Below are 24,600 nucleotides of genomic sequence, written 5' to 3'. Positions count from 1 at the left end.
CTCTGTCTACCGGGCCATTTTCGTTCCTACCCTCACCTATGGTCATGAAGGATGGGTCATGACCGAAAGAACGAGATCGCGGATACAAGCGGCCGAGATGGGTTTCCTCCGCCGGGTGGCTGGTGTCTCCCTTAGAGATAAGGTGAGAAGTTCGGTCATCAGGGAGGGACTCGGAGTTGAGCCGCTCCTCCTTCGCGTCGAAAGAAGCCAGTTGAGGTGGTTCGGGCACCTAGTTAGGATGCCACCTGGGCGCCTCCCTAGGGAGGTGTTCCAGGCACGTCCAGCTGGGAAGAGACCAAGGGGTAGACCTAGGACCAGGTGGAGGGATTATATCTCTTCGCTGGCCTGGGAGCGCCTTGGGATCCCCCAGTCAGAGCTGGTTGATGTCGCCAGGGAAAAGAAAGTTTGGGGCTCTCTGCTGGAACTGCTACCCCCGCGACCCGACCACGGATAAGCGGAAGAAGATGGATGGATGGATGGATTTATTGACAGTCTGGAGCTATTTTAGGTTGTGATTGCTGGCGAGTTAGTTTTAGTTTAGTCAATTTATTGAACATGTCAGAAACAAAAACATATATAACAATAATATATATATATATATTCTCTTTTTTTCACTCAGATTAATAATTATAAAAGTAAGTACCAAAAAAACATAAATAATAACAAACCAAAAAATAAATAAAAATAATAATAATTTTCAGATAGTCTCTGTTCATGTTCAACAGGGGCAAGAAGAAGCTTAAAAAAAACTTTTCTGGTCCTACCCCCTCTAACATATATTTTTCTTATAAAACATTAGGTCATCGTCATCAGCGACATGTTTGTCTTGTTAATCTTTTTTTTTTCTTCTACAAAACAATCAGAAAGAAATTACTTTTTACAAATACAAGAAATAACAACAAATGGGATTTTACAGGTCCTGTTCATAACCATTAATGATTTGATTTGTGTGTCCTCATGTTATGTCTTGATATTCTCTAACGTTAGTCGCCTTCAACTTGGCTTTACAAGCTGCTAATGTAGCATGAGCTACTAGTGGTGGAGTGCAGGAGCTGGACTTTGAAGTTGAGTGAGTAAGCAGAGATGAGTTTTTTTAAATGTTACCGTTTTCATCGGCGCCTCCTGTCTCTGCCGGGCTCTGCTCATCCTCGGGGGCTTCAGGAAAGATGACGGGGGTGTCTCCCTGCTGGAGGATATCATCCACTAGGGAGTCCTTCTCAGCGTCCTCCTCCTCCTCCTCCTCTTCCTCCTCGTCGTCCTCCTCCTCTTCGGACACATACTCCTCCTTCACTAAAAACACACACATAAAAACAAGGTTTGAGGAGTGGGTTTGAGGAGTGGAGCAGGGTGAAGGACTTCTTGACCGGCGACAACAAGTCTCCATCCTTCTGGTACTGTAGATATTTACTAAACGGCCTCTGTCGTGATGACTGAATCAGCCGCTAGATGTGATGTTGTTTTGCAGGAGAACCACCAGAGAGCGCCTCGGGTCTTGTTCCTCTCTTAAACCCTCTCTTAAACTCTTGAAAAAAGGAGAACACACCCTTCCCCCAAAAGTTGAGAACATGTTTTGTTTATTTGACAATGAACCAAATGGCTCTGAAGGACCTATTCAATATTCCTGGTGTCTCCCTATTTTCTGAAATATGTCTGAAGTGAACAGGATGGAATAAAAAGAGACGAATCAAACCCAGAAAACCCCTCGATCAATCACTGGTTAAAAAATCTCTCTCATTGTCTATCCTTAGAAAAATTGACATTTGCCATAAAGGGAAAGCCTGAAGTGTTCCATCGAATATGGGGGAATTCTTGGAGTTTCTGGAAATAAATGTGCCTCCTAATTGACCTTGTCCTCTATATTGGTTGGATGTGATATGGCTGCTTGTCTACCGGCCCTGTAACTTGCAATGTTTAAATTACAATGTTTACCACATGTCCACTTGTGTATGTATGTCTTTCTTTTTATTATTTTTTTAAATTTCTTTCTTGTATTATTTTGTTTTTGATTTTCCTTTGTGGGATATATACTTGTACAATGTCTTATGCTGAAAAAACGAAATACCAATAAAAATATTTGTAAAAAAAAAGAGATGAATCGCAAACAACTGTTGATAGCTAGGGAGGCTGTGGCGCAGTGGATATAGCCTTGGTGTTAGGATCAGGGGGTCACAGGTTCAAACCCCACTGCATGTCGTTGGGGCCCTGAGACACTTCACCCCAAAGTGCTCCTGTGAGGATTGCCCACAGTATTGAGTATGTGAGTCGCTTTGGATAAAAGCCTCTGACAAGTCACATGCAATAGCTAGTTATTGGCCAGATGTTTAAAACGCTTCACACCTCCAAAAGAGGCCAACACCTGTGAATGAGGAACGCTGGAAGTAGCATCACTTTAAATGACTCAGAGCTCACGTCTCCTCTTGATCCCGTATCTCTGAATCTTTCTGTACGAAACCGAGTGCAAACATTTGAAAAAGCACACAAGAAATAAACCACTTAAGTCACAGCTTGCTCCCCTGACCCTTTTGAGTGCAATATTACTTAAAGGAAAAATACCCACACTTCTGTTCAAGTAGAAGCAGAAAGCTAGATCGTAGAAGTTATTTAGTTTTCTTTCCAAATAGCATTTCAGAAAGAAAAAAAGAGGAGGGATAGTTCATCCATACCTTGTACATTTGGAAAGCCGATACCTCAAATTATACTTTTAGTTTGACGTCTTACATTTGTTATGTTTGCTTTGTATATGCACAGCACCTTGTTTTGAATGTAGTATTCATTATGTGTTGGAGCTAGGTTAATCATGGTTTGCCATGTTTGGGTTTAATCCGTCTCAATTGTGTGTTATTTGCTCTGTGTGCCACAGGGTGGCGCTGTCCTGTTACCTAGGAACAGGTATTTAAGCTGCGTCATGTCACATGATTGAGTGTTTAACCCCAGCAAGGCATATGGTGTTTGATCACCAAAGCGCACGTGTTTGTAAGTACTGATCAATTAATGGAATATATGGACTCACTCTACTTCTACGAGGCACACACACACAACACATGGATTGTATTACGCTGCAACTGGAATTGAGACTCTTCATTAAAGCAACAAAACTAACGGTACCTTATCCACACAGTCACACGAGGAGTTTTAGTTATGAGTCTAAAGCTACAGTCGGATCAGAACGTCACCACGTGTAGTCGATGGCGTCTGTTGCCTTGTTGTTTTAGCTAAAGATATCTAACAGCAGTTAGTAGAGACGTTTCTTCACTTCCTGTGTGTGAAAACATGAATAAGCACAAGAGGTGAGGTTAAACATCGACCAGCGTTGCCATGGAGAACAAGCAATTTAAATTCAGGCAAAGGCCTCTTCCTGCTGAGCCTTGTCAGGGACAGGTGCAGCTGTGTGTGTGTGTGTGTGTGTGTGTGTGTGTGTGTGTTAAGGATAGGCGGGACCAGGCCGAACCCTGTAAAGCTTTATTTTAAAGACACAAAACTTCCCATGATCTCATCCAAAAGCTTTCCAAATCCCACCCCCCCCCCCCCCAGAGACTCATCTCACTGTCACCATGCTTCTTTCTCCCTACTCATCCCCCTTCCTCTTATAACCACTTGTTTAATTATAAATGCCTTTCCTGAAGACCAAATGACGACTTCACAGCGCTGAAAAACAGTCCACGGATATTTAGTTCACAATCTCACAAAACAAAAAAAGCAAATATTTAATATTGAAAAGCTGGAAGAACGAACCGTTGAGAAATCCCTCCATGATTGTTCACACACACAGAGGTTATCTTTCGTGCACTTTGTGTGTCTGTGTACATTCGTATGGACTGACAGTTAGAAAATGATTTAGGTTTGCTCTGGATCTCGTTACCCGACTCCCCCCTTTATGTTGTTGTCCTCCATTTTGCAAACTTCTCTCTCTTTCCTACTTTTCTCTTGTAACTTCATTTGTCTGCGCACCTTCATTTAAATCCCTTCCATTGCCTTTCCTTAGTTTTTGCCCCTCACCTCCCTCCTTTCCTTGCTTCCTTTCCCTCCATCAGCCCCGCCCCCCCCCCCACTCTGATACCCCCTTTTGCATATTTTCCCACCACACTCTACAATTACACATAATGCCTCACAAAAAGCTGCACAGTAATGACGTCCAGGACACACATGTGGGATATCAGACTGGAATGAAAACAGGAAATCATGTGGTGCACACACACACACACACACACACACACACACACACACACACACACACACACACACACACACACACACACACACACACACACACACACACACACACACACACACACACACACACACACACACACACACACACACACACACACACACACACACACACACACACACACACACACACACACTCTTATACCTTGCCAGAACCTGTCACTGTGAGTCGGTGGTGAATGTATAAGGCGGGATGGATTGGAGCTGCAGTGCGGCCCAGACTGCAGGGGGAGCAGCGAGCACTAATCTCTCACCAGAGGAAAGAAGGGAGTGAAAGTTGAGACAATCCAAAACATTTCGGGCGAAGACTTTAAAGGGTTCCCGACGCGGCTCCACAGCAGCATTTCATGACTGTTCCCTTCAACGCTGCAGCATCTCGCTCGCTCACACACACACACACACACACACACACACACACACACACACACACACACACACACACACACACACACACACACACACACACACACACACACACACACACACACACACACACACACACACACACACACACACTGAAGACGTTACTCCTCCCTGGGCTCTTCATGTTTTCTAGAGAAACTGCAGTTGCAGCTGTAAAAGAACAGTAACGCCGTAATGCATGACTCAAGCCAGGTCAGAGGTGGAAGAGGTGCTCAGATCCTTTCCTCACGTAAAATAACATGGTCTTAAAATCCTGACTTCAAATGTTTACTTAAGTAACAAAGTGTTTGTTTGTAGCCTTTATTTAACCAGGTGAAGCCCCTTGAGATCACATGTAACATAAACACAACAGAACAACAATAAGGATGACATACAACATGATGTACAGGGTACAGTTTGCAGTGGCAGGTACCGTGAGTATCAGACAGCACGGCACCCAGCCGAGTTTCAGAGTGATGCAGGGGAACCAAAGTGCTCAGTTTTAAACATGTTTGCAGACTGTTCCAAGTTAGTGGAGCTGCACATCTAAAAGCGTTCTTCCCTAAGACAGTCCTAGCACTTAGCACATTTAATAAAACAGCATCATGAGATCTCAGGCAATACGTACTTTCAATTCGTCGAGAGATCAGAGAGCAGATATAAAAAGGTAGTTTACCCAACATGGCTTTATAGATGAACGTGTACCAGTGACTGAGCCTCCGTACAGTTAGTGAAGGCAGACCTGCCCTGGCACACAGGGTGCAGTGATGAGTGAGTGCTTTACAGTTAGTAACACATCTCAGGGCGCTGTGATAGGCAGCATCTAACTTGTCCAGGCAATGGGCAGGTGCATTCATATAGACCAGATCCCCATAGTCCAGCACAGGTCAAAGGTCACAGAGCCTTTTCCTGGCCTCAAGCGAGAAACAGGACTTGTTTCTGAAAAAGAAACCTAGTCTAACCCTCAGCTTTTTAAGCAGATTAATGACCTGAAGTTTAAAAGTAAGACGATCATCAAGCCAGATACCTAGGTATTTATAACAGGTAACCACTTTGAGTACTTGTCCTTGCATAGTAACAATATCCAAAGCAGTGTCTGTCGTCTTTAATGTAGAAAAAGTTCTACAAAATGGCCGTTTCAGAATAATATAAAGTACAGGAGATTTATCCGTTAAATGTACAAAAGTAAAAGTAACATGTAATTAAATGTCTCTTTAAAAGCATTGCATTATGGTTATATTACCTTGTTTTTTAATCACATTTAAGAGTATATTTAATGTTTAGTTGGTCAATGTGGAGCAAGTTTTTGACAGAAAATGCAGGGTTTATTGGTAGTACCAAATTGCATCATATGAGATAATTATATCATATATTTTATATTAAAAGGCAGTGGCGAACCGTGTCTATCACAACTGGACCTTCTGTAGACACACACGCCCGCCGCTGAGTGCTCCAGGGTATTCTCTGAATACCTTGAAGGTCCTGACGGTTCGCCACTGTTAAAAGGTAACTACTAACTATGAGCGTTAGATAAATAAAGGGGAGGAACACGTACAATATGTTCCTCTGAGTATGTAAGTAGAAGTATGAAATGGAAAAACTCAAATAAAGGACAAATATGTCAAAATATGACTACAGTACTCGGGGAAATGTACATATGCCATCACTGATACACTCAATGACTCAAAAACGTCAGATTCCCTGAATTTCGTGAACTACACGTTCATTTTCTGAGCAGAAGGGTTGTCTGTGCAGAGCGTGTGCTTCCTGTGAGAGGCGGCTGATAGTGCGGGTCAAGGGTTGAGAAACACTGCTTTCACTGATTTCTGCTCAACACGGCACATTCTTCTCAAGCCTCAGCATGTTGTACTAAAAGTGCTGACAGCAACAACACCATGCTATTACTGGCACTACTTTAAACCTTCCGTATGCTAATGATGTAATATATGTTATGTTGGAATTGGTCATTCAGCATAAACAATGTACTATAAAAATAAAGAGATCTTTGTTGCCAAAAACCAAAAGGACCAGCTAGTTTTTTAGTCTTTTCAAAACATACTCATACATCTGGTTATCTCATGGTGAAGTACCTGGAAGGCATTGCTTTCATGACTTTTGAATGTCATTTCCTTTATATTGTAACCACACGATGTGTACCTCACTCATCACCAGTTTCATATTGGCAAATCTGTTTAAAGAAGACCTATTAAGCTGATGTTCAGGTTCATATCAGTATGTAGTGTCTCTACTTTAAAGAGTCCTCTCCTGCTGATGTTCAGGTTCATATCAGTATGTAGTGTCTCTACTTTAAAGAGTCCTCTCCTGCTGATGTCCAGGTGTATATCAGTATGTAGTGTCTCTACTTTAAAGAGTCCTCTCCTGCTGATGTTCAAGTGTATATCAGTGTGTAGTGTCTCTACTTTAAAGAGTCCTCTCCTGATGATGTCCAGGTGTATATCAGTATGTAGTGTCTCTACTTTAAAGAGTCCTCTCCTGCTGATGTTCAGGTGTATATCAGTATGTAGTGTCTCTACTTTAAAGAGTCCTCTCCTGCTGATGTCCAGGTGTATATCAGTATGTAGTGTCTCTACTTTAAAGAGTCCTCTCCTGCTGATGTTCAGGTGTATATCAGTATGTAGTGTCTCTACTTTAAAGAGTCCTCTCCTGCTGATGTCCAGGTGTATATCAGTATGTAGTGTCTCTACTTTAAAGAGTCCTCTCCTGCTGATGTCCAGGTGTATATCAGTATGTAGTGTCTCTACTTTAAAGAGTCCTCTCCTGCTGATGTCCAGGTGTATATCAGTATGTAGTGTCTCTACTTTAAAGAGTCCTCTCCTGCTGATGTTCAGGTGTATATCAGTATGTAGTGTCTCTACTTTAAAGAGTCCTCTCCTGCTGATGTCCAGGTGTATATCAGTATGTAGTGTCTCTACTTTAAAGAGTCCTCTCCTGCTGATGCTCAGGTTCATATCAGTACGTAGTGTCTCTACATGTCTCCATGCTTTAATGTTCAAAAAGCTCTTTATTTTTTTCACACTGCCTGCACCTCTTTTCACCCTCCGTCTGAAACCAGAGCCCAGTCTGCTTTGATTGGCTAGCTGGCCGACTCTGTTGTGATTGGTCAACTGCTTAGAGATGTCCCGCCCCTTAGCCTATCAATGTGTTAGCGCTAGCCAATAGAAGCGCGAGTGTTACTAAGTGATGTCACTTTGTCCTGGAAGTTAACAAAGGAGTCCAATGGAGGCGTTTCATGTGTGTTACTTATCAGCTACAGTCTTCCAGTAATACAGGGCATTGACTGATGTAACAGCTGAATGCACTGTTTACATGCTAGAGCAAAGAGAGGCCTACAAAGTTAGAGAAGTTGGTTCGTCTAAAAAACAGCGATGCTAATGTTACCGAACAACAACAAGCTCAGCAAACCCTCTGTGCATAATTAAGGGCTAATAATACCCAAAGTCGGAGCACCACCTTCACACACTGAGGAGAGGCTTCCAGACCAAATCTGTAGTTGGATTCTGAGCAGGGGAAGAAAACAAGGAGGAGAAGAAGAGAGGAAAACAAGGAGGAGGAGAAGAAGAGAGGAAAACGAGGAGGAGAAGAAGAGAGGAAAACAAGGAGAAGAATACAACGAGGTGAAAGGAAAGCAAAGAGAGGGAGACGGTGAAAGAGAGCCCCGCTCACACCATGTAAGGCTTTATCCACACACAATGAAACCAGACTTGAGAGCAATATCTCTCAGTGTCACATTCTCGCCGTCGCCATGGTTTTAGTATTTCCTGCTTGGCTGTAACTGACTGCTGTGGAGATGAAGGCAGATGCTGGCGTAGGCTGAGCTGTTTGCGGGGAATCGAGGATTAAAAGGCCACTGAGAAGCGGCGTAGACACAAGCCAATCGGACCCTGCTGGTTCGGCTTCTGCCTATTCACTCTGGTGGTGTTGTGTGGCTCGCATGCTGAGGGGAGTCGTGTTCTGGAGAGTGTGCTGATCCTGCAAACTGTCTTACTCTTCGGTTATCTTGAGGTTTGGAGTTTGAAAAAGCTTTTCTCAAACTGCCTCAAACGAGAAAACGCAGACTTAAAACACGTCTCTCACATTTCTCCCTTCTCCATGGATAACAGTGGCTATTCGTGTGATGTCAGGGCGTTTCCACAGGTGAGCCGAAGGCAAACAAAAAAGAGAAAACCTGAAACCTTGAATACATGAAATATTTAACTACATGTCGACTCTTTATGAAAAAAATCAAAGACAGAGATACAAACAACCACCCGTTCACCACAATATCCTCCTGCTATGAATCCTATTCCATTGAAGTGAATTCAAGGAAGAAACACGGAGATCAAACTGTCCAAAGTCTGCACGTCCTGCAGCTGGTGAAGCTATACATGGGCAGGAAAGGAGGAAGGACTGCAGGAAATGTACAGCGAGTTAAATAAGGCCGACGTGATGCGGGCCTGCAGGACTGAACCTGATCATCGACAAGTGGACATGCAGTGCGAATAAAAATCTGTCTGCACCGACAAACAAGACTCAGTTTAGCCGACTCAGCTCAGCCACTAAAAGTCCCCGCAGTGCTAATTAGAAAACTCATTAAATTGTTATTTCACTAATATCTCAATTCAACGTTCATGTCTTTTTACTGCAACGGTGGATTTGTTTTACTACAAATGGTGTTATATTGTGTATTATCTACTCGAGTGGTGTCCTTTTTATTGTGAATTTGCATATATTTGCCACTAATGTGAATTTTCTATCCATCTGATGAACCAACAATGGCCGTGTGTGCGCGATGGCGCCTCACCTCCGTTCAGGGAGCCGTTGTGGGGTAATACTTTGGTGGCGTAGTCATGGCCGCCGTGCGTTTTGGCCCCTTCAGCGGGGGGGGCCTCGGTCTCCAGCAGGCCTTCCTCCTCCACGATGTGCAGCTTGTCCTCGTCATCAGAGTCTGAACTGGCCTCCAATCCGCCATCGTTGAATTCTGTCACTGCGGAGAAGACGCACAGAGAGACGGGAGATTATCAAACTTGTAACACAAATTACGATTTATCGCCAGGTAGTACGTTACAAGCACTTTACTTTGGTGTATAAAAACCACAACCATATGAAAAATAAACAACATAAGAATGTAAGAGAAGGTCAAAAATATATATCGAATAAAAAAGAGAAAATATTTTAAATAACTATTTTTGCATGAAAAAGAAATAAAGACAAGTTTTACACAAAATCTTTATTTACAAAATAAAATAAAAAATAATATAAGCCGTCCAATATAAGTGGAGGGCTGTGCAGAGATGTGTACAATACTCAGAGGGAGGAACATGACTCTCAGCATATACAAACATAACAATATGTTGGTCACATGATGTGCATTATGGGGTGGATACGCTGAGTCCCCGTGTTGACGGGGAGAAGCCCCCTGCTGCTGCAATCAGTGTCTGATTTACATCTGGGTTACAGACTATAGGCAATTAACTGCAATTACTGACAAGCAGGACATCAGCGTGATCAGATCTGAGCTGCAGGGGCAACGCAAAGCAACGGGGCTCTGATTAGACCCCGAAGTGTCTCTCCTTTATACATTTCTAGCAGAGGTGGCTTCTCAGGACATACAAAAAAAAACATGTTTAACTTACTGACATTTTAAGAATCCACAATGAGGTCCATGTCGTTTAGCTAATTAATGTAAAATAGGCATTGTGGGATCTTACTCTCTAATTTAAACGCCGTAATAGATATATACAACACCAGCCATTTGAGCCTGCCACGGAAAATGTTACAGTAAAATGTGTCCAACATGAAAGCCATAACGTTGTGTTTATCTTCATGGAAATGTATTCGAGGCGAGAGCCCCGCACCCGACCTACAAGCGTAAACATAACCCTGCTAACCAATTAGAGAAAGGTGGATCTGCAACACGCAGCACGACACGGCCTCAATTAGCCCACCTACGCCAAGCAGGACTGAAGGCCACCGTGGATCAGAAAGCACTCCTGCTGCATCAGAGTACACGAGGCACGGACCCCGTCTCTTGTGTACTATTATATTTGCACCAAAGAAAGAAGACATCTCGATACCCAATTAACTAGCCACAATCAAAACTGTTCCAACTCCGAACCACATCTGACGTTCTCTGCTATCATTTGCTCCAAACGTCCTCACCTCGACTTCTGACTGGAGTGTGTGTGTGTGTGTGAGTGAGTGAGTGAGTGAGTGAGTGAGTGAGTGAGTGAGTGAGTGAGTGAGTGAGTGTGTGTGTGTGTGTGGTGTGTGTGTGTGTGTGTGGTGAGAGAGTGAGTGAGTGAGTGAGTGAGTGAGTGAGTGAGTGAGTGAGTGAGTGAGTGAGTGAGTGAGTGAGTGAGTGAGTGAGTGAGTGAGTGCGTGCGTGCGTGCGTGCGTGTGTGTGTGTGTGTGTGTGTGTGTGTGAGAGAGTAATATGTCTGTATGCAGGAGATCTAGTTTGTGATTTCATTTATAAGCCAGAGGACGGAGAGAAACACTTTGTTTGCTGTTTGAAATAAAAAAGATAGGACTACTCTGTTTTGATCCCGTGTCGTAGCAGCGACGGCAATACGGGCGAAACACAGGGTGGGACAGATAAGAATGATTAACATGAATCACAATAATGATGGATACACAGATGTCAACAGATAATAGGACAGATTGAGGTTAGATCTTCATCATGTGCAGTTATCATTACCACAGACAGGGGGCGCTGCTGAGCAGAGTAGGACAGAGGAAAGGAGAAGTGCTTCCTCCTACCACATGTGATGTAAACAACACGCAGTGTGTCTCTGAGAGCATCTGCCCCAGACGTTGTGTGGACTGGACTGAAGTGTTTTCTGTGCGTTCTGGTTCTGTGTTGCACTTCCTGTGTTCTCTTTCACACCACATGCACACAGAGGCAGAGACGACCCCACAAGGGGCCATCTGCTGCGGGACTTTCATTCACACCCTGTTGGCCATCGGGGGGTTAAAGGGGCCCTATTATGCTTTTAGGGGGTTTGGCCTTTCCTGCCGCGTGCTATCTACGTTGCTGTGCACGTACGGCTCCCAGAGAATCCCTCCAGAGGTAGTTTCTCTCTCAAACTACAAGTGAACACACCCCCCCCTGCCTGAAACGCCTCCATTGGACTCCTTTGTTTACTTCTATAACATAGCGACATCACTATGTAACACTCACGCTTCTATTGGCTAGATCTCCGACACATTGTACGTGATAGGCTAAGGGGGCGGGACATCTCTAAGCGGTCACAACAGAGCCGGCCAGCTAACCAATCAGAGCAGACTGGGCTCTGGTTTCAGACAGAGGGTGAAAAGAGGTGCTGCAGCACAGGCAGTATGAGACGAATAAAGAGCTTTGTGAACATTAAAGCACGGAGACATGTAGAGACACTAAATACTGATATGGCCCCTATTATTATGTATTTCTCCCAAGTTCCTTTAATCTGTCTCCTTGTATATATCTCCATACGTAGAAGTCCTACGACAACTTCCCTGTGTGTGTGTGTGTGTGTGTGTGTGTGTGTGTGTGTGTGTGTGTGTGTGTGTGTGTGTGTGTGTGTGTTTCGATCCGGAGAGAGTTTGGGAGCTTGGTCTGACCAACCAGACAATGAGTCAAGTGAACTGTTAATCCTCCATCTGGAGATCTGGAGAGGAGAGGCCGGCTAAGAGAGGAAGAGAAATGTCTAGACTGTGGCATTCCTCCCGTCTTGCCATCTATCACTTTAATTAACAATGTGTTTCATAACTCCTCCAAACTAATATTTCTTCAGAGTTTCCTTCTGATTACTAACTGGATTTCTGCCACTTTAATTTATTCATTTGTTCCGTGTCGCATTTTCATCATGAATCAACAGGTATCACACATCTCTGTTCTGTTTGTACGGGTGTATCCACTGAACTCTGTGTCTTGCTTGAACCATTCGACGAGGGGGAAAGGAGTGTCTCTTATATAAGAAACAGACGGAGTACAGAGGCAGACCCACATCCGGACACGTGACCCTGGAGGGGGAGTGATGTGCGTCTGACGCCACAACACAACCCGGACTCGACCACATGGTTTCTGAGTCACAGGTCGGCTGCTGTGCAACGGGAAGAGGGGGTGGGAGAGAGGACAAGCTATAAATAGACTTCCATAAATACATACAGTAAATACAGTATACAAGTAGACAAGGTGAAAGTAGCTGTATTAATGCTGCATGGTGCTCCACAGGGAAAGCTCGACAAACCACACTTTCTGATTTTCAGGTTTTCCATTTCTGTTTTACTTTGAGAACTTGTTGAACATTGAAGCATGTAAACATCTCGCCGTAGATACACATCTGAACCTGAAATATGGAACTTTAAAATGTTTACGGTTTAATCAAAGTGGTGGCCGACAAACTGACATCTCCGGAGCCATCTCACTTGCACGTTTATTCTCATCATTCCACTTGGCTTTGGATACATTTGAAGTTAGCAGCAATACAAGATAATAACTAATACATAGGTTCAAACTCATCACCATCAATCGCTACTCAAACACTTTGTAATTATTACCTCCTACGGCTGAGCAAACAATCATCACTCTGAGCATGAATGAAGTCACTCCTTTTTATGATGCGTCCCGACCATAGAAAAACGTGTGAGCAAAACATCACACGGCATGACACGACCGCAGCTAGTGTGTGTGTGTGTGCGCGTGTGTGTGTGTGTGTGTGTGTGTGTGTGTGTGTGTGTGTGTGTGTGTGTGTGTGTGTGTGACTGTGCATGTATTGACCCGGTGCAGCTGTGCAGCACGGGACCTCTGCCAAGCCCCTAACAGACAATTACACCAGTGTGTGTGTGTGTGTGTGTGTGTGTGTGTGTGTGTGTGTGTGTGTGTGTGTGTGTGTGTGTATGCGTGTGTGGTGTACGTGTGTGTGTGTGTGTGTGTGTATGTGTGTGTGTGTGTGTGTGTGTGTGTGTGTGTGTGTGTGGTGTATGCATGTGTGGTGTACGTGTGTGTGTGTGTGTGTGTGTGTGTGTGTGTGTGTGTGTGTGTGTGTGTGTGTGTGTGTGTGTGAACATCGCTTTCTGTCTGCTACTAGATGTGACCAGACTGTAACATGGTGAGCAGCTGCAGAGTCGGCCCTCTTAATGAGAGAGTCAGACATTTTCCCCTCCATCATATTTTTAGAACCTGTTATGGGAGCTACTCTTTCCCTTAACGGTAGCATATATATATATATATATATATATATATATATATATGTGTATGACAGTAAGCTGAACAGCTTGTGGACTGTTAGTCAAACACAGCCAATCCAAATTAGGGGAGATTTTATTGTGCATGTTCTTACCATAGATAAGACTATTTAAAACAATCAACAGATGAATACATAATTAAATGATCTTAAGTTGAGCGCTTCTTAAGATTGCAAAGTGAAGACATTTGACATGAACCATAAAATCGTTCTGCAGACATCATTTTTTCGTGTTAATTATGCCTCCACCTTCGAGTGCCTTCCAGTTAAAAATATGGCTTGCAGGACGGTAAACTATAGCCCTGAGTCATAGTTCTGAGGTTTCTGTTGAGGTAAGACTGTCATCTGCACAGACAGGGGAGGGGGGTGTGGTCACGTACTTCCCTGGCACATTGCACCGGGTTTCCATCTCGCCTCAACACAGCCAGCAACCTCTGGACCAGCACACACACTGCAGAGCTATACATGCATAATCTCCACACACACAGGAAAGCCCCTCCTGTTGCCGCCAGCAACGTAAGCCAGAGGCCAGGGACTCCCCCCCCCCTCCGCCTGAAGACACAGAGCATCTGCCACGTGTGTGTGTGTGTGTGTGTGTGTGTGTGTGTGTGTGTGCGTGCGCGCGCGCGCGCGTGTGTGTGTGTGTGTGTGCGTGTGTGTGTGTGTGTGTGTGTGTGTGTGTGTGTGTGTGTGTGTGTGTGTGTGTGTGTGTGTATCTGTGTGTGTTACAGTGGAAGAGAAAGAGAGAAAATCGAAGTGGGCATGTGTGTGATTAATAACTGTACAGTTAATCTTTATAATTCAGCCTGGTAAGTTACTGAAGCCTGACGTGTTTCAGGTATTAAGTGTGTTTTGTGTGTGTGTGTGTGTGTGTGTGTGTGTGTGTGTGCGTCCACAGTAATCAGGACTCTCCAGCTGCTTCCTGCTCGGCCCAGGTGCTCAATCAGACCTCATCAGACCCCTGTCTCTCTCTTTGCAGGGTTGGCCCTTCGACAGACAACAGTAGGAACTAAAGTAAACCTGAAGGTGCCTAATTATAGAGAGGTGCCGTAATGAAGTATTTTTGTAAACGCACGCAACGTACGTAAAAGCTAACACTTCAGATGGACTTCATTAGAGCCGCATGACTTCACGTCGCTAACGCCAGCTAATGGTCAGCATGATGACGATTAGTGGTCCCGTGTCACCGGTGTTTTGGCCCAGAGTGCCATCATCCGTCTAAGGTTCATTTCAGATATCAAAATTCGTCTTCATCAAAGTTAAACATGATGGGCTGCCGCATACCCCAGTGGTGAGAATGGGAACACACATTATTTCAGAGCAGTAACCGTTCATCTGATCACTTACTATACATTGGTGTCTAAATGAAACTAAATATATTTACCTGAGCATGCAGCTGCTTGACAGTAACTCAAGATGCTGCACTGGCTGTTAAATATCATATCCAATAGCAGGACTTACTGCCTGAGTAAACCAGCACTCGGTGTTATCATTCGACCACACCAGATTCTGCCATCTAACATGTAATATATGAAAAACAACTTTACCACTCAAACATAATCAAACTTCCATGTCTACATGAAACATACACGATGCAGAGAGTAGGCATACAGCGGCAGACTCAAATTCAACACGGTCCCTTTCAGGTGAATCATAACTCTTATAGCAGGGGTGTCAAACTCAATTTCTTCGCGGGCCACATCAGCATTATGGTTGTACTCAAAGGGGCCGGTTGTAACTTTAAGACTATATATCAAAATATATATATAAATATTTAATATATATAAAATAATGTATTATATTACATCATTGCCTCTGTATTGGATTATTATCGGATAGGGTAATAACTTCATAATTAACTACGTCTGAAAGCAGAAGTCTAGGGCAAATCATTGCAAGTCTCTTCACTGAGAATGTTACAAAATGATTTTTAAAAATCTAATTATGAGAAAAAGGCAAATTCTAAGAACATTTTTATATTTTGAAGAAAATAAGTCAAATTCTGAGAAAAAAACTTGTTCTGTGAAAAAAAGTCAAGTTCTGAGAAAAAAGTCAAATTTGAGATGCATTGTGGGATATGTAGTTTATGGGCAACGTGCTTCTGTAAATCGGCATGTAACCGTATAATATTCTTTGCAATCTCTTGAGGGGCCGCATGAAATGAAGTCGCGGGCCTTGAGTTTGACACCCCTGTCTTATAGTATCCACTACATGTGACCTTGTGCCAGCAGTCCTTTTCTCAGAGGGCATTTGAATGTTTCCAAAAGGTCATTCATGGGAATCTTTTCTGGCAGAGTTTCTGACAAGCTGCTCTGAAAAGCAAGGAAAGTGACTCTGACATCATTTGAAAACTTCCCAGACGCTATGAAGTGACTTACAGGTAGCAGGCGGTCTGACACCGTGGCTGATGTCGTTTCCCAACAGCTTTGGTTTACTGCAAGCTGACGAGGGCGTGACTCACACTTCACCTGAGAAACCACTGACACCAAGTGTGTTGAAAAACTGCATGTGTGTATTCAGCTCAGAAATGGACCTAACTGGATGTGTGTGTGTCATATGTAAAGATGGAGGCACTACATACAAATATAGAATTAGATAACAGGGCTCCTTTAAGTGTGCTTTAATGGAAGTGATAATGCACGTTTCTCGAGTGCTTTAACCATGAAAGTAAAACAAATTAACATTATAATATGTATCTACTAAGTAACTGAATATGTATATCTAAAATCAAGATGATAAAAAAATATAAATAAATTCAACCGTGAATATCCGGTATGTCTTTTAAAGTTTATAAGAACAGTACATTTTCAGAGCGATAATATGCGTCAGGTAAATGAGGAAGAATGTGTGTGTGTGTGTGTGTGTGTGTGTGTGTGTGTGGTGTGTGTGTGTGTGTGTGTGTGTGTGTGTGTGTGTGTGTGTGTGGTGTGTGTGTGTGTGTGTGTGTGTGATGAGTCATGCTGGGCGGGGGGTGGCGGTACACCGGAGTATTACATAGCGTTCTCAGTACTGTTATAGCTGCCTGGAAGAAGAAAAAAAAAGCGTCTCTTCTGTGAGACCAACGGGAGATCATCAGTGGGTAAACACTAACGGGTTAGGAGGTATGGATTAGAGCTGCTCAGGGCCACATGTTTATATAAATATCCTTCCATCTCATTAGAGTCGGGTTTCAAGTTGAAGAGATAATTCATTACGATGCTAATTCCACCAACGTGTTAGATCCGGGCGCTGTGAAAAGACGCAAATCGAGTGCTTTATTTAGAGAACGCTGGCCCCACATAACACCAAATCATCTATCTTCTTTCCACAAGCTTGATACGATACACACAGATGAGCCGTAATTTCCCATCACTAATGTAAAGAGATATTATCTACTATGAGGGACGGCTCAATTCAAAATGCAAGTCACGTGACTCTCTCTCGGGTGGACGCCCTCTCAGCCCTGCTCTGGCGGAAACACTGACACACATGTGTATATTTGACTCTATATAGTTATGTTGTCCAGCTCTATTCTTTCTACAACTCCGGCTGAAACTGAAACTGAAAAGCGATCTGCAGACTAGATGCACATTTGACATTTATCTGCCACTCTGACTTTGTCCTACCTGCCTCAATACACACACCAACACACACACACACACACACACACACACACACACACACACACAACACACACACACACACACACACACACACACACACACACACACACACACACACACACACACCACACACACACACACACACCACACACACACACACAACACAGACAGACAGACAGACAGACAGAGAAGCAGACAGACACACACACACACACACACACACACACACACACACACCACAACACACACACACACACACACACACACACACGCACACACACACACACACACACACACACACACACCACACACACACACACACACACACACCACACACACACACACACACACACACCACACACACACACACACACACACACACACACACACACTCTGTCCACTGTGTGTGTGTGTGACAAGTGTAGGATCAGCAGGATTTAACTCTCTCTGACAACAACTGGGTCACACGCTAACACTGTTAGGATTTCAATCCCACACACATGTGCATCGACATACAGTATAGACACAGCTTCGACCCACTTACCAGAGGCTAATGAAACATGTCAGATCACACACACACCTCTGCTTCTCACTCTCTTGGTGCCACATTCAACCTGAGCACTCGTAAGGCCACAGAGAGGAAATGACATATAGGGAAGTGGGGGGTTAACGTGGTGAGTGGTCACTTCCTGTTTACCTTAGCACCTTCCCTCCGCCTGTCGAATCTCTCTGTACCCCGTCCTCCACTCTCATACTACTCTGCTTTACTAAATGTTCAGCATTCACTCCAAAAACGAGTGTCTTATCATCAGCTTTGTTTTGATGATGGGGGTAAATAATACAAAATAAGAGGAAACTGGAAATATTTGACTGGTTACAATCTATTTAAAAATGTCACCTGCGGAAAATCTGAATTTAGAAGATGACTTCCTCTATTTCTGGAGGGGGTTAGGATGTGGGTCAAAAGGTCAGCATGGAGTCTGGGCATTTAAAGGGGCCCTATAATGCTGAATGTTAGTATTCTGTGTCCCATGTCTCCATGCTCTAATGTTCAAAAAGCTCTTTATTTTTCTCATCCTGCCTCATCAATGCTGAGATGTCCCGCCCCTTAGCCTATCACATACAATGTGTTAGTGCGCTAGCCAATAGAAACGCGAGTGTTACATAGTGATGTCACTATGTTCCTGAAGTAAACAAAGGAGTCTAATTAAGGCGTTTCACGAGCGGGAGAGGGAACGCAAGGGATGTAGACTTTGCAGACCATTTACATGCTCAAAAACCTAAATAGCACACTACAGGAAAGGGACACATCCAAAAAGCATAACAGGGCTACTTGTTCACTATATGTTCAAATGTATTCCAGACTTAAAGTATATTGATTATTCTTTTAAAAACTAATAAAGCTCATTTTGAAATAATGAATTGTGTGCAGCCGTCCCTTTAGCAATGACCTTGTCCTCCTGTGTTTGCAGCTTCACGCTTTGATGACCACACGGGGTAAAACGCAGAGATGTCAGTGTTCAAACAGTAGCCGAGCGCCATAAATCATCCATGACAGATTACTGTTTAAACCGCTTTAATCCAGGTGCAGAGCTGGTACGGATGGCCTCCAGCCGAGAAGATTAGTGTACAGTAAGTGTGTGTCCTGATGCAGAAGAGTAATGCATCTTTTGTATTGTGAACATTAAATGTAGGCTACAGTATCCTCTGCAGCCACTGTGGCGGAGGTAGATGTGGAAACGCCCAGACACAGTGCTTACGTGAGTGAGGATGAGCGTGTGTGTGTGTGTGTGTGTGTGTGTGTGTGTGTGTCTCCGTGTGAGTGGGAGGGAGTTTATGAGTATGACGGTGCAGGTTATGTGATTAAATGCCGGCCTGCTCTGTTCCTCACACACACACACACACACACACACACACACACACACACACACACACACACACACACACACACACACACACACACACACACACACACACACACACACACACACACACACACACACACACACACACACACACACACATTGTGTAAGGGTTGTCCGGTACTCTTTATATTGAAGTGAGTACTTCTGTTTCTCCTCACATGCATTTCTCAGAGCTGGACGGGCAGCGGGGGGGTTTCCTGGTGCTGCTCATTTCCTAGACGTGAATCAGAAGTGAGAAAGGAGTTGATCCACTACGAGGACACAAAACCACTCTTCACCTGTGTGTGTGTGTGTGTGTGTGTGTGTGTGTGTGTGTGTGTGTGTGTGTGTGTGTGTGGTGTGTGTGTGTGCGTGTGTGTGTGTGTGTGTGTGCGTGCGTGCGTCGTGTGTGTGTGTGTGTGTGTGTGTGTGTGTGTGTGTGTGTGTGTGTGTGTGTGTGTGTGTGTGTGTGTGTGGCCTAGCATTACTATACTTGTGGGGACCTAAATCTGTTTACATAGTCACGTGTGGGGACTCGCCTCCCTTATGGGTGAAGACTTGGTTAGGGTTAGGGTTAGGATAAGTCGGGGATGTATACATGGTGTGTGTGTGTGTGTGTGTGTGTGTGTGTGTGTGTGTGTGTGTGTGTGTGTGTGTGTGTGTGTGTGTGTGTGTGTGTGTGTGTGTGTGTGTGTGTGTGTGTGTCTGCCATCATTGCATTTTCAATATTTATGTTAAGGAAACCTACAGAACAGTCATACAATCTCTTTTTGCTTCGTTAAAGACACTAGTAACTAAGGATGGGCGTTTCTTTAAAGCTTTAATATTGGTGCTGTCGAAACTAAACTCCTAAAGCATATTTATAACCATGTAACGTTGTTAAAAAGGTCAATGGGACGTCTTCACTCGTCTTGTTTTGTCTGAGAAACCAGTTTATTATCACAAAGGACAAACAACAACAAAAACACCAAGTAACCAATATATGTTCAAGCACCTCAGCTACATGCTACATGCTACATGTAATTTAGCCAGATACACACAGCAAAAACATACACCACTAAATAAATAAACAGACCACTCATACTTAATTTAAGTCTCAGGCCTTTAAAAACACTATTAGAGTCAACAGTGTATCTTTAAGGGTCTCTGCTGGTTCTTACTTCAATGAGTAAGAGGCTATCGGCAAATCACAGTGATGTAGTCTGCCTGACGTCTTACTTCCCTGCAGTTTGACAAACAGCCTGAGGACCAAGAGGCCTTCCGGCGCAGACTGAAAACTCATCTCTTGCGACTCCACTTCGAGCGATAGAACTATTAACAAAGCACTTATAAGCCAGTTGAGTAGCACTTGAAATGTTTGGCTCTATGAAACCTGATGCACTTTATAATTCTGTTTTCTTCAAGTTTGTATTTTGTTGGTCGAACGCACTTATTGTGAGTCGCTTTGGATAAAAGCTAAATGCAATGTAATGAACGAGAGTCTGATAGAGGGCTGGTTTGAGGGCAGGACCTGAAGTCAGGCAGAAAATAGCTCAAGGAAGTAATGTGTGTTTGCAAATGTGTGTGTGCTGTCTCAGGGCTGCCTTAAATATAAGCGATTAAGAGCAGTTGGTCTGACCCCGTTTTCCTACACGTACTGCTGGTGACACATGTGAGTCAGAGAGATGAGGCTCCGTCAGCCAGTTAGCAACCTTCCCAGCTTTCATCTCTACAGGAGGCAATCAACTGGTCAGACCGTCCCTGAAACACTAGGCCGAGCCCGGGGAGAAGCCGACGGCGAGAGAGAGAGAGAGAGAGAGAGAGAGAGAGAGAGAGAGAGAGAGAGAGAGGAGAGAGAGAGGAGAGAGAGAGAGAGAGAGAGAGGGAGAGAGGGAGAGAGAGAGAGAAGAGGAGAAGTAGAGAAGAGAGAGAGAGAGGGAGAGATAGAAGCGATAGAGAGAGAGAGCTAGCGAGAGAGAGAGAGAGGAGAGAGAAGGGAGGGTAGAGAGAGAGAGAAAAATCAATCTGATAGCTCGAGTTTCCATGCCAGGGGCCACCCAAGACCGGGAGCAATGATTCGATTTACCTAAGAGAAGCCCAACTGTACTCAGGGAGACAGGAGAACTGTGTGTGTGTGTGTGTGGTGTGTGTGTGTGGTGTGTGTGTTTGTGTGTGTGTGGTGTGTGTGTGTGTGTGTGTGTGTGTGTGTGTGTGTGTGTCAAGAGAAACTGCAATACTAGCACTTTTGTAATTTCCATTTTACGCCACTTTGGCAGACACAAGACTCAAGATTTAGACATTAAATCTTGTTGGCTTGCTAACTAACTGATTGGTGTGTGTGTGTGTGTGTGTGTGTGTGTGTGTGTGTGTGTGTGTGTGTGTGTGTGTGTGTGTGTGTGTGTGTGTGTGTGTGTGTGTGTGTCTTTGAGCACAAATAGACTGCAGTGTATGCGCTGCACGCCTCACGGTAAACAGCTTCACTTAAAACGCTTCTCCACGCGCATTTCCCTGTTCCCTGCCTCTCGCTGTTGCACCAGCATTCCAGTCTGCAGCCTGTGGGCTAAGACTAACCCTCCTCTCAGTGTAGTGTAGTGAAGTTTGACTTTTATTTGACACATTTAGAGACACGCTGCCTGTTAGAGGCCATAACAGAACCCATAGCCTGTGAATAATGTCCCATAGCAGTGTTCGGCTGTCCTACTCTACACCTGTGTCTGTGCTTTTTTGGGGGAATACCAGTTATCTCCCATTACATCATTGTATACTAATATTCTATGCTCCGAGACTGCAGCAAAACCAGAGTTTATGAAATGCACAAACCAAACCCTTGCATTTAAAGATGTTCTCAATATGCTAATGATGGTTAGCTCATAGTATGATATATATTACATGTTATAGTTGGCTTGTATGTTTAATGCGTTGCTGTCGTGCCACATGTATCGTTAACATGTATGCTTAGTGTTCTTATTTTCTATTTGTTGTTGTTACACATTGCTTTGGCAATACTATGTTTGGCAATAGTATGTTTTTGACATTTGATATATGACAAATGTCCCAATTTGGGACAAAAATGTCCCAAATTGGGATCAATAAAGTACTTCTTATGTTATCTTATCTTATGCCACTAAAGCTCCTCTGAATTTGATATCCCTAATGAGTAGTGATTGTTAGGCTAACATTTTAACGGTACTCCAACTCTTAACGATACTGCTCATCAATCCGGTACTTTAACTGTATTTGTATCTGTTCTTTTTATTTTCTGATATCCTGCTGGCAGACCGATAAACACACAAACCCACCGAACCGAAAACACAACGTCCTAGTAGGCAAGTTAATGAGACAAGTGGTAATTACCTCCTACTGTATAAAGAAAGTGACGGCCATGTTTGAATTTAAGACCAGAGGGGAGAGAGTGCAGCGAAGCCCACAACCATGCTGCACCAACCAGCGCTAAAGAGGTCGGAAAGGTCACTCCCCGACCAGTGGTGCCCATTGACTGGGAACGAGCAGAGACTGGAGCATGGAGAGGGGAGGAGGAGGAGGAGGAGGAGGAGGAGGAGGAGGAGGAGGAGGAGAGGAGGAGGGGAGGAGGAGGAGGAGGAGGAGGAGGAGGAGGAGGAGGAGAGGTCACTGGGGGGGAGGAGAGGTCATTGGGGGGGAGGAGAAACTCTGAGCACATGGCCTTTAACCACATGACACACTAGAGGAGAGAAGAAAGCACAGCAGCTATCTTGTTGAAATGAATGCGCAGAGTTTGAGCTGCTGCTGAATCCATTCATTTGAATAATAATCCGTTTATAGAGCAGCAAAAGCGGTCTTCAGCACGGGAGCTTTAGATGTTGTATTTGGTCTTCCCACCAATCCCCAAACAAATATTAAACAGTGAGCATTGCTTTTGGGTAACTATTTACAGAAGAGTATGGGTGGGACAAACCGTATACCAGAAGTAGCTTCACCACACAGGTACCAAACTACCACCCTGAGCAAGAGAGAGCCTCAACACAAGACCAGATCAACACAAGGCCAGATCTACACAAGACCAGATCAACACAAGACCAGATCAACACGAGACCAGATCAACACAAGACCAGATCAACACGAGACCAGATCTACACAAGACCAGATCAACACAAGACCAGATCAACACAAGGCCAGATCAACACAAGACCAGATCAACACGAGACCAGATCAACACAAGACCAGATCAACACGAGACCAGATCAACACAAGGCCAGATCAACACAAGGCCAGATCAACACGAGACCAGATCAACACAAGACCAGATCAACACGAGACCAGATCAACACGAGACCAGATCAACACAAGGCCAGATCAACACAAGACCAGATCTACACAAGACCAGATCAACACAAGGCCAGATCAACACAAGACCAGATCTACACAAGACCAGATCAACACAAGGCCAGATCAACACAAGACCAGATCAACACGAGACCAGATCAACACAAGACCAGATCTACACAAGACCAGATCTACACAAGACCAGATCTACACGAGACCAGATCAACACGAGACCAGATCAACACAAGGCCAGATCAACACAAGACCAGATCTACACAAGACCAGATCAACACAAGGCCAGATCAACACAAGACCAGATCAACACGAGACCAGATCAACACGAGACCAGATCAACACGAGACCAGATCAACACAAGACCAGATCAACACGAGACCAGATCAACACAAGGCCAGATCAACACAAGGCCAGATCAACACGAGACCAGATCAACACAAGACCAGATCAACACGAGACCAGATCAACACGAGACCAGATCAACACAAGGCCAGATCAACACAAGACCAGATCTACACAAGACCAGATCAACACAAGGCCAGATCAACACAAGACCAGATCTACACAAGACCAGATCAACACAAGGCCAGATCAACACAAGACCAGATCAACACGAGACCAGATCAACACAAGACCAGATCTACACAAGACCAGATCTACACAAGACCAGATCTACACGAGACCAGATCAACACGAGACCAGATCAACACAAGGCCAGATCAACACAAGACCAGATCTACACAAGACCAGATCAACACAAGGCCAGATCAACACGAGACCAGATCAACACGAGACCAGATCAACACAAGACCAGATCTACACAAGACCAGATCTACACAAGACCAGATCTACACAAGACCAGATCTACACAAGGCCAGATCAACACAAGGCCAGATCAACACAAGACCAGATCAACACAAGACCAGATCTACACAAGACCAGATC

At 44.2% G+C, this 24,600-nt stretch overlaps 1 protein-coding gene across 3 annotated transcripts in view; it reads right to left on the bottom strand.

Annotated features, from left to right (window-relative positions):
• Window positions 1-24,600, bottom strand: part of LOC117462324 (zinc finger E-box-binding homeobox 1-like) — a 67,113-nt gene that overhangs the window by 13,278 nt on the left and 29,235 nt on the right. For all 3 annotated transcript variants that reach the window (XM_034104500.2, XM_034104501.2, XM_034104502.2), the window contains exons 2-3: window positions 9,431-9,613; window positions 1,105-1,290 (exon numbers count right to left, since the gene is read on the bottom strand). In XM_034104500.2, the coding sequence (XP_033960391.1) occupies window positions 1,105-1,290; window positions 9,431-9,613 (369 nt within the window). The remainder of the gene's footprint in view (window positions 1-1,104; window positions 1,291-9,430; window positions 9,614-24,600) is intronic.

The sequence above is a fragment of the Pseudochaenichthys georgianus genome, chromosome 17, assembly GCF_902827115.2.
Source record: "Pseudochaenichthys georgianus chromosome 17, fPseGeo1.2, whole genome shotgun sequence".
Lineage (NCBI taxonomy): Eukaryota > Metazoa > Chordata > Actinopteri > Perciformes > Channichthyidae > Pseudochaenichthys > Pseudochaenichthys georgianus.
Note: the sequence above shows the minus strand (reverse complement) of the source record. Positions and strands in the feature narration are given on the sequence as shown.